This window comes from Antrostomus carolinensis, unplaced genomic scaffold (genome assembly GCF_000700745.2).
Source record: "Antrostomus carolinensis isolate BGI_N321 unplaced genomic scaffold, ASM70074v2 scaffold38355, whole genome shotgun sequence".
Lineage (NCBI taxonomy): Eukaryota > Metazoa > Chordata > Aves > Caprimulgiformes > Caprimulgidae > Antrostomus > Antrostomus carolinensis.
Genome location: NW_010316390.1, coordinates 30,756 through 42,263, shown reverse-complemented (window position 1 = coordinate 42,263; position 11,508 = coordinate 30,756). Strand labels below are relative to the sequence as shown.

Here is an 11,508-nt window from a genome sequence, read left to right as displayed (position 1 = left end):
CCTGATCTTCTCCTACACTGGGCAGCTTTTCGTTCTTCTGGACTCTTCCTCTGCTTTCTAGGACTTGGGCAGTGTGGCATGAGCCCTTGCTGGTGAAGACTGAGGCAAAAAAGTCATTGAGCACCTCATCCTTCTCAGTGTCCTGGGTGAAATGAAGTAAATGAAGTAAACATACTATATTGGTAGTCCTCAGAGCCTATCAGTTTCTTGTCCTGTGGCCAGTGAACAGGAAAGTTCCTCACAATTCAGTAGAAATTGTCACATCTGTTAATATAATCTATGTTTTTGTGTGTGCTGTAGTTGCATCAGGACCTCTGAGAATGTGGTGCACATGAGGAGGTATACAGGCAAAAATTCTAGTGTAGTTTCACGCATCTGTATTAATTGGGATGATTACAATTGAAGTAAGCTTCGCCCAACATAGACTAGTCTTGTGTGTTTGAACTCCTATACTGCTTTTTACTAGTTAATTTCAAACTCTTATTAAGCATGTATGAATACTGCCATAGCATCTTAAGATTTGATAAAAGTTTTAGCAAGTCCTTGCTGTTTCCCTAGTTTTAAATTTGCTTGCTGCTACTCAAGTTACTCTTCCCATTTCCTTGTGCTGATTTAACACTGTGGAATAAGAAAGCTTAGTAAGACATAATTGATGCTACAGCTTTTAAATTTTATTTTTTCCAGTTTTCTGTTCTGTGTACCAATTAGCTGTGGTCCTGCATTGTCCTTCATACATGGTGTTAGGACAGCCCTAAATCGCAGCAAATGTTATTATTTGTTCTTTCTTCTTGTTTCTTGTAATTCCCATTCTTTCTCTCTCCATCTCTTTTACTTCTACCTGCAGGTTTCTTTTGTAGTCTTGCATTTATTAGTAATGTGGTTGAATATTGACTTTACGATCTTTGGTCAGATGTTACTGTTAGTTGGTATAAAGTTGGGTTATATTAGTTTGCTCTTGTCCAAATCAGGCCAATGTATTGTGAGAAGCAGGGTTTATGAAATAGGTCTTACTTTGGTGGTCCTACTCATAAGTCCGATGAGAATTAATTCCCAGACTCCCAGCTTTGTGGAGAGCTAGTTGGCAAGATAAGGAATCCATGTGGTTTTTGTCTGCATATTGAATATTTTATGATCCACATCTGTTGACAGGTTGGTATTACTTAATGGAAACTCTAGATGATAGCTAGCTGATCTCTTCATAAAGAAAAAGATTTTGAATTAGTTGGGTTTTTTGCATCCAACCCCAGAGCAACTAGCATTATCTACTGGACTGGGGGTTTTTTCCTATCTAAGTGCCTTTGTTTTTGAACTCAGTTCCTGTGTTGAATAATATCAAACCACTTAAAATTTCCCATCATGACTGACGTGATTTTTGCTTACTTATCTAAGTAAACTGGATTTTTTTTTTTCCCCCTTTGGTCTATCTACCATTCTCTCCTGTGGCTGATTTACATGTTCCTCATTACCTTGGCAAGTTGTTTGACCAAAGTGGCTTATTCCTGTGTCAGTTTCCCTATGCTACCCTAGAAAAGAGGTACTTTGTTTTGGTTGCCTCTGGCACTATGTGCGACTGAACCTATGGTTAGCACTATATCAGTGTGTATGAAATATTTTTACAGCTGTATAGAAGCTAACTTAATTACCATCCTTGTGGCTTAGTGTTTTGCATCTTCTTTAGATTTAGTAATCCATTTTATTATTGCCATCTTTGAGCAAACCTTGTCCTGCATGGAAGTATTTTATTCCCTTCACCTCCTCCAAGGTTATGTAGAATTTAGATTTTTTTGGTGTCTTTTTGTCACTGGGACTTGTCTGGCTGGTATTTACTTGTGTCCTTGTGTCTCAGGGTTTGTCCATGCTGAGTTTTCTTCAATTGCTCTTCATTTATAGTTAGTGCTGACTTCCACAATCCCCCTAACATTTACTTCTGATACTTTGCATGCAGAGAAATGCTGCTGTCTTATAATGGTCTGATTTACCAAGCATTAAAGGTAAGGTAACGTTTGTGTACAAGAACACTATTAACAATTAAGATCTCTTTGGAAGATCATCATGAAGTGCCGTTAACTTCTGGTAAACAGTTTAAACTCTGCTCATACTCAGTAGCAGGTGCTCTGCTTTATTTGGCAGGTGAGGTTAGTGTTATAGTACCATCCCTGAGGTGAGGCTTTGACAGAAATAGGAAGTTTGGGAGCAGACTTGTTGCTTTCCAGTCTTTCTCTCCATGTGTGCGAGAAGACCCAGTATGTTTGTCCACATCTCCCTCTTCAGAACCAGGAAGCTTCATCATGGTCTGTTTCTTTTTCTATCAAAGTTGACATGCATTTGGCTGGCTGAGGTGCAGTCTTCAGGACTCCGTTTATGAATAGCTTCATTTCTTCTTTACTAGTACAGTTTTATTGGTGTTAGCAAAACCAGAAATAGGAGCTATTTTGCTTTGTTTCATGGTTTTAAAATGTCAGTTAAGTATGTTCTAGGGCAGAGGATTAGCAATTTGCCCTCTTCCCACCCCACATCACACCTCCAACTGACTGTCAACCAGATGATTTGTGCTGTCAGAGATTGGCTAGGTTTTGATACCAGCTTTTGGTTTTAAAATTTTCAAGTCATGGCTTCATGTTTACTCTGGTTTTTAAGTTTCTGGTTTCCAGTCAGTGTATACATGATTTGAAATTATTTTGCTCTGGATTGCAATGTTTTTTCTCATTATATCTTTGAAATAAAGACTTATTAACCTAATGAGGAATCTTACTAAAATTGTAACTAAACTACTTGTGAAGTTATTGTAGAAAACAAAATGCTTTTAAGCTTTCGAATGGTTCTAAAATAAATACTTATATTTAAATGTTGTGCTTTCTAAGTATGTTAAATCTGGTGTAAAATGAATATACAGGTGGAATAATCTGGCAGCTCAAGTATATGCCAAGGAAAGTGCCTTGACACAAGTCATACCATCAGTAACAAATTCAGAGTTGTCTGCATAGAGAATTTTACTACTGTTATTTTAACAGAAGAGAGAGATACTTCTAATTATATTTTTTTTAAGGAGTACTGCTGATCTATAAGGGTTTTTTGCAATCTTTTGTATTTTAGTTGGACAGGTCTTTGTGAAGTAGACTTAACTGTTAAGAGGTGTGTATGTATATATGGGGTTTGACAGAGCTAAAACGAGGATTTTGAAGGGGGTGGGGCTGAACAGTTTGTGTGGGTAAGAAATATTTCTACCACTTTTATTTCCCTTGACTCCTCCATAATAATTTGAATGTTATTGCTTTATCGTACCTTTTATTAGGCTTCATGAAATGTATCTGATTCCACTCTGAATTCTCATTTCTTGTTTGTTTTTGACTTTATTTATTGCAACATATTTAATCAACTACATCCATTTGTGTGCTACTTGTTTGTCTGGTCTAACTTAGCAACTGATTCATAGGTGAAGCTAAGGCGACTTTATTGCTTTTAATCCTGTAACCATGGCAATTGTGTAATATCCTACAAACTTCTTATTGCAGCCCATCAGATGACGATTCCGGGTCAGCATCAGGTTCTGGATCTGATTCAAGCTCTGGAAGTAGTAGTGACGGAAGCAGTAGCCAGTCAGGTAGCAGTGACTCTGACTCGGGTTCAGAGTCAGTCACTCAGTCTGAATCAGAGTCTGACACATCTAGAGAGAAGAAACAAATTCAAGCTAAACTGGCAAAAGTTGACGGATCTGAGGTAAACAAAACATATAAATGAACCCTTTGTGGGGAAAAAATATTTTAAAAATAATTCTGTGCAGTTAGTTTCAAGAGCAGTTTTCAAGAGGCAATGAAGTGTTTTTAAGGAGATTTTAACTTGATTGGGTTATTGAATGCATGTGCTTTGCTGTCTTAAACATTGGCCTAAAATTCTCATGGATAAGTACTTGAAATGACACTGAAAATTCTTACATTTGTAACTATTTTGAGTTAAATGCTTACTGTTAAGGATTCTCTGTTATATTTTTGTTCATGTACTTCAGTATGACTGTATGAAACAGAAACCTATCAGCTAAGTGGTCTGAAAGGATTTATCTGGGGCAGTTAAAAAATGTATGTTATAAATTTTTTACTGTAACAATACCTACACAACTATTGTTAAACATGCTGTAGAAATTTTCCTGTCAATTATTATATAACATTCTGTTCTGCAGAAATCTTACTGTTTTAAAAAGCTATCTGATGTTAGTAGTGCCTGCAGTATCTTGTAGTGATTTTTTTTTTTAAATTGATAAAATTTAAGATCAGTCTTAATAGTGATGCTATTCAGGAGAATAAATATGTGGTAAACTGGAGACTTTCAGTACGTTTAACTGACTCTTTTATATCCATTCCTGTTCAGTTCTGGAAGTCTAGTCCAAGTATACTTGCTGTGCAAAGATCAGCAGTGCTCAAGAAGCAACAGCAACAACAAAAAGCAGCCTCGTCAGACAGTGCTTCAGAAGAGGTGAATGACTTAATTTAGATTTTTAAAATGTAAACATGCCCATCTCATTGTCTCATATTAGAATAAAATTACATAGGGCCAAGATATATTCTCTTAAGTGTGCATAAAAGTCTAGCTTTAGACTATAAAAGTAACATTAAACTAACTGACACTTTTATAAAGAAAAAGTAAAAATATCTCTAGTTACTTGTTTTCAAGTGAGTTGTGCTGGAATTATAGTAGCCTCAATTATGGGATATTTTTAGATAGATATTCCGTGATGTACAGATGAAAGTTTCAAGCCACACAGTACTGACGTGCATTATATCTTTGAGCTTTGTAAAGACAGTTAAAAATGCTAAAATACTTTTCAAGCTTGTTGGAAGCATATCATACCTCCATATGAAGGTAGCTGCTGTGGTTTTTAAAAATCCTGTATGAAGCAGAAAACTAGGTTTTTTGCTAATTTTTGTAACAGTTAGTACAAAAGAATTCTTCTATTTAAAGAGCAACACCTGTATTCTAGGTATTTTAAAACCTAAATAATAGGCTAAAGAAATGTTGACATTGTGCAGTATGAGCGTCTTTTAAGGATACTACTGACTATGAAGTGGAATTTATTTATAAAGCAGTCTCTCCTTCATTACAAAAACTATACAATGTAGTCACACTCATTTGGTTAGATTTCTGGTTTTGTATGGTTTAGCAGCTCATCATTAAAACCTAAACACAGAACTTAATCACCTATTGTTAAAAGATTAATTTACAGCTCTTAAGGTAATATCTTTCTGGAAGATGTTTTTCAGGATAAAGCTTAATCTAAATCTAAACTTAATCTCGATGAGATTGGTTTTAGGAAGCTCTAATTTTAAGAGGGTTCTTGTTTTTTCTTTGAGCATAGAGAAAGAAGAAACATGCGATTCTCAAATTTTCTTAAACTGGTGTTTATATGTGAAAGAATATGGAAGATGAGAAATCTCCTGAGGGTAGGATATTTTATTAGGATTTTGATAGAACAATCATCTTGATTAACTTGAGGTAGCCTAAACCATGACTTGTTTTTATGTAGGCACAATGGGTATTTTTTTAAGACAGGTTTTTCTTGTTATGTTCTCTAGAGCTGTGCTGGCACAATGTATTCGTAGATGGATAAATACAAAACCAATAGCAGTCCTTATCTCATTCTGCATTAACAGCTACAGTGTGGGGGATGAAGAGGGTAAAACATTAATAATGTGCCTCTGATTTGAAAGTGGGAGCTGATCTATCTTTCTGATGTCAGAAGTACTCTATTCTTTTTATGATAATAAATTGTTTTGGTTTTTTCCTTACCTGCAGGACTCATCAAGTAGTGAAGATTCTGCAGATGACTCATCCAGTGAAACTAAGACAAAAAAACATAAAGAGTAAGGTCTTAAGTAATATTGCATTGGTTTTTTGTCATAGGGACATATGCTCGTAATTTGTGCTTCATTTTTCCACACTTGAAATGCTTAAGTTCCCTTTTTAATTCATTATGATCTTGCATTTACAATTTTGATAAATGTTTTGGAATATTTAAAACAAACTCTCAAAGGAACATCTGTAATTAATTTCTGAACAAAAGAGTCTGCAGTATTGTTCAAAAACGTTCATTGCTTTTATTTTTAAGGTACTTTGCAGTTTATTTTTGAGATGAAGACCCTCCATAAAAATTCTTGTAGAAATAGGAAACTACTTAAGTAGATTGTCTCACAATTAATTTTATTTAGAATCTCTTAGTTAATGCCAAATTATTTTTTATGTTTTTTTTTCCCCTGCTGTGACATGTTTAAAAGTTATTTTGGTTCTGACTGTGTGTGAAAATTTAACTATTAAAATATTCCTCTTTTCTCAATTCGTGAATCATTTCAGTGTGCAGGGTTGTCAGTGCATCTTAAAGGAATGGTAAAAAAAAAAAGTTGCAAAAAAGTGCTAACTGTGCAAAATAGTCCTTTCCTAGCAATAAGCTGTTATTCACAGTCTTTTGTTAGTTAAGAATTTGATTGTATCTAATAGCATACTCTGTTACAGGAAAGATACTTAAGTGTAGCAACCCGTAACCAAATCACTTCATATATCCAGTGTTTGAATTTTTGTCCTATGGCTCTTCTGAACAAGTATGTCTGCAGTTGTTATGTGACATACAACTCAGAGATTTCTCAATATATAACTCGATACATGATCAAGCCTTAGAGGATGGTGCTTTATATCTGGTTTTTGTGTTTCCAGATAAATACAGGTCATGGATTTGTTATTAGTTTTTTAATTTACTGTTTGCAGAAAAAGTATTTTAATAAGGCATTCTGTACTATTGTCCTTGTGCTGTCTGTACAGTAGACACACATAAATATATATATTTGTCTTGGATGACTGGAACAATAGGAATCTTAATTTCCTCCAGGACCCAATGTCCTGCAAGACAGGAAAGAGAGAAGAGGGGGATCAAAACACTGATTCCTAGGCTTCCTGATTGGAAATTTGAGGAGGAGATTTCTTGGCAACATTCCAACTTTGATGAACATTACTAATGCTCTAGCACCTTGCTTAAAGTAAACCTAAACCTGTAGTATAAAGATTTAGTAATGTTTCAATAATGTGTACTAGGCTTTTTTTTCCCCTTTTTTTTCATGAAGCTATTAAGATTATATTTGTCTATATAAAGTCAGAATTTGAAGCAAGACACTGTTCATCAGTGGGTACATCTTCTCTGTTGCAAAGTAGATGATGTCAGTTAAGCAGGAACAAGTTGATCCTTCTGCTCAGTCATAAGTGTGCTACCTTAATAACACACTTAATATCTTGCCTGGTTGTGAAACAGTCATCTGGAAGCTCAACAGGAACTTTTGGGAGCCAGTGCCACCCCCAGGTTGCCACAATTCAAGTTTTTCTGGGCACTTCTTGAATCTGCTTCTATCTGCTGTGCCACAGTTAGTGATTCTTCACATGGCCACAGGGACCATAGGCATTAGACAATAGGAGACTCTACAGAATAGGACATGACAGGACTTTATGATTTGAACATGTTTAAGTTCTGATAAATATGTATCTTTCCAGTTAGACTTGTTAAGTGCTTTGGTTTCTTAATGTCATGTTAACTCATTTTTTCATGCTAAAATTTTTATTTTATATTGGATTTTAAATGTACCTCTTAATTTTGAAGGCATTGACCATTTTTACTTATTTATTATTCATTGACGACAATTTTCTGTCTCATCAGCTGAAATAACTTACAATATTTTTGTTTCTATGAAGGATGCACTGTGAATGAATACCTGATTTAAAAAAAACAATGTTAGTTTACTCTCTTGTCTTTCAATATGTACAGTGAAGACTGGCAAATGTCAGGATCAGGGTCAGTATCAGGAACTGGTTCTGATTCTGAATCAGAGGAAGATAGGGAGAAAAGCAGTTGTGAAGAGAGTGAATCTGACTATGAGCCAAAAAGCAAGGTCAAAAGCCGGAAACCTCCAAGCAGGTAAGAAGTCATGCATTTTCATACTGTGGTACTATTTCTAATAAGCAATTGAGAATTTACTGCTACTGTATGTGTGAATAAAAACATTAATGCTTATTTTTTAAAAAGTTTTAAAAAGCTACATATACTAATGCTTTCTAGTAAATGCCTTTTCCTGACTACTGTAAATGAAAGTGGAGTAAGTGAGCATTCCTGAAATACATGTATTCTGAAAGCAATAGGGAAGATTTATAGTTGTCCCGGTTGAAACATCTTTGTTGGGTCATATCTTATGTCTTCAAGAATTAAGCCAAAAAGTGGGAAAAAGAATGCAGGACCGAAAAAGAGGCAAATTGATTCATCAGAAGATGAGGAGGAAGAAGAGGAGGAGGAGGATGATGATTATGATAAGAGAGGATCTCGTCGCCAGGCAACAGTCAATGTTAGTTACAAAGAAGCTGAAGAAACCAAGACAGATTCTGATGATTTGCTGGAAGTTTGTGGAGAAGATGTCCCACTAACTGAAGAAGATGAATTTGAAACTATAGAGAAGTTCATGGATAGTCGGGTTGGCCGAAAAGGAGGTATTTTTTTCTTGTCAACGTTCTTAAGATTCTGAAGAGCATTTTGGTGCAACTTCAGCAAATGTTCTCAGCTGTAGGTCATCTGTGAGGTTTATAAACAGTTATTTTTAAAGTTAAAGACATCTTGTTTTGTCTTTCATATCCACAAAGATGTTCCTTTTAAAGTCCCTTCTAAGTGTTGCAATTTAAAATGTAGAAATATTTCATACATAAGTAGAAAATAAAAATGAGGTTGAATACAGCTGCATACTGCATAAATATATACCATATTGTTACACCACTGTTTGTACAGTTTAGTGATACTTGATCAGTACAGTTTATATGCAGTGGAGTGGAGAAAGTGGACTAGATAGGAGAGCTGACTAGTAACATGATCCCTGAAGATGGTGTTGTCAAGACTGAACCACTGAGACTATGATTTCAGTTACTGCCATGCAAATTGTCTCAACACAATGCAGTATTTGAAATGACTATAAAATGCATCTAAAATTTCAGTGGTGCACTTACATTTGAACTCTTAGAAGTATTTTGTAAATAGGCATGTCATATTTCCAGCAATAATGGGATGCATTATCTAGCAGTCCTGCTTGTGTTTTGCGCCTGCAAATTAGGATTATATTTATAAAAACAAACACAAAAAAAAGCCCCCACACCTGATCCCCTTGCACTTCAGAGCTACCTTTCTCCATTAGTTATACTCAGTCTCTAAGTTTCTAACCCATTTCAGAATTTGCACTCTTCTTCCTCTCAACTTTCTTCTCCTATACTGTCCCAAATTCTAGCATATGCTGCTCCAATGCGTAGTGTTACTGCTGTGGTCAAAGCCTTTGGAGTTAAGCTGCTTATATTCTTCCTGCCCAGATGATGTTGCTGTTTGTGCCGTCTTTTGCTGTTGCCACTCTCTGTTGCTTTATCTGGCCCCTGCAGCTTGCTGGGCTTACTTCCTTACCTGGCTGTCCTCACAGAAATGAGCTTGTTTCCTGCTACTAGCATGCTTCAGTTGTGATACAGTCTGTACTTAGTTAAATATTTTGGCAGGTAAGATAACAAAGGCAGAAAAAGTAGCAAAACGTGTTAGGAAGAAATATATTTATAGTACCCCTAATAGTAGGTTGTTGAGGTCTCAAGGCTGGTCAAACGTAAGGTCAGATGTCTTTTCTACACTCAGAGATAACAGTAATTTCACAGAGAAAACAGCAAGCAGCATTAGTGGAGCATTCCCTGGTGGTCACTTTCAAAACTAGGAATGCAAAGAAAATTCTTTTGAGAAATGATGAGATATTGTAGGTTGGGTGTAGAACTTTTAGTTGCTTTTTTGCTTCTGACTGCTTGTGCATATGTTAACATATCTATGTCGTAATTGTTCAAATAAGACTAATGACATGAGAGCTGTAAATACTAGTCAATTTTGTGCTCATCTAAGTATTTCTGTTTGCTTTCTACACTGTATTTCTTACTGGTTAGTTTATGACAATATACTCTTAATTAAGGCTTGTGATGTGGTTTCTTTCTCAGCCACGGGTGCTTCAACCACCATCTATGCAGTTGAGGCAGATGGTGACCCAAATGCTGGGTTTGAAAAGTCAAAAGAGCCAGGAGAAATACAGTATCTTATTAAGTGGAAAGGTTGGTCACACATCCATAACACTTGGGAAACTGAGGAAACACTGAAGCAACAAAATGTTAAAGGAATGAAGAAACTGGACAACTATAAGAAAAAGGATCAGGAAACAAAACGATGGTGAATATTTTTATACGGACTTCCATGATACTTGTTTTGTAATGATGCAGATGTTCTTTTGTGTTTCTGAGACCTGTTACCTCTTTTTGAGAGCATAAGTTCAAGTGTCTATGAAAGAGGAAAACTGAAACTTTAGTAGCTGAAGCATCCTTAACATGTTCCTGTAAGATAATCTTCTGAGCCTGATTTTAGTGTGCGTTATAAATGGAGTTTTAACAAGATGGGTAGTGTTTAAAATAAATAATAAATTGTACCTTTTACTGATTTTGTAGTTTTACTTTGATCAGAGTTTCTTCAGGAGTTGCTGCAGAGATTAATGTTTTATTGGTGCATTAGCCATTTCAGAATACTTTGAAGAATTCAGTTTTCTTGGCTTAAGCCTGAGAAGAAAAACCTGAAGAAGTCCATGCGTTTTAAAATCACCTTTTTGGTGTTCATTTTTGTTAGTATGTTTAATATAATCAGTGAATACTGGTAGGATTTTTAGCAACTTACTCATAAGATGGATTCTTACAGAGTTAGGCACCCTGAATACTGTTCCGTGAAAATACCCTATGAAGTACACTACTTATTGTTGAGAATAGGTATTCTGAATTAGCTGCATGACTAGTACCAGCTGTTGCAGTTGTGTCTTTTGGTAAACATTCTCAGTGATTAATGATGAGGCACCTAGGCTAGATGCAACAATTTTTGTAGTAGGAATTTCCAAGTTGTCCCTTCAAAGAAGCTTTCTAAGCAACATTCCTGTGATACTTGCATTCAAAGCTTTAGGGTTGACAATTTTTCTTAGCTTTAGAACTATACAGTGTAATAAGTGTTGTAAATTAATTACCATTACAGGCTGAAAAATGCTTCTCCAGAAGATGTGGAATATTACAACTGCCAGCAGGAGCTTACAGATGATCTACATAAACAATATCAGATAGTGGAAAGAATAATTGGTATGTTACAAACTTGTGGACAGAAAACAGGGTTGAGAATTCTGTATGTTCACTGCTTATATGTTGAATTAATGCAAAACAAAACAGGGCCACCAAGGTGATTAAGGGAGTGGAGCATCTCCCTTATGAGGAAAGGCTGAGGGAGCTGGGTCTCTTTAGCTTGGAGAAGAGGAGACTGAGGGGAGACCTCATTAATGTTTATAAATATGTTAAGGGCAAATGTCAGGAGGATGGAGCCAGGCTCTTCTCAGTGATGTCCAATGGTAGGACAAGGGGCAGTGGGTGTAAGCTGGAACACAGGAGGTTCCACTTAAACTTGAG

General features: G+C 35.8%; 1 protein-coding gene across 2 annotated transcripts in view; it reads left to right on the top strand.

Annotated features, from left to right (window-relative positions):
* The first annotated feature begins 3,521 nt into the window (after window positions 1-3,521).
* CHD1 (chromodomain helicase DNA binding protein 1) overlaps window positions 3,522-11,508 on the top strand; it is a 36,859-nt gene continuing 28,872 nt past the window's right edge. For both annotated transcript variants that reach the window (XM_010168264.1, XM_029085034.1), the window contains exons 1-7: window positions 3,522-3,717; window positions 4,363-4,467; window positions 5,785-5,852; window positions 7,793-7,942; window positions 8,225-8,505; window positions 10,021-10,246; window positions 11,087-11,187. In XM_010168264.1, the coding sequence (XP_010166566.1) occupies window positions 7,806-7,942; window positions 8,225-8,505; window positions 10,021-10,246; window positions 11,087-11,187 (745 nt within the window). In that variant the 5' untranslated portion in view covers window positions 3,522-3,717; window positions 4,363-4,467; window positions 5,785-5,852; window positions 7,793-7,805. The remainder of the gene's footprint in view (window positions 3,718-4,362; window positions 4,468-5,784; window positions 5,853-7,792; window positions 7,943-8,224; window positions 8,506-10,020; window positions 10,247-11,086; window positions 11,188-11,508) is intronic.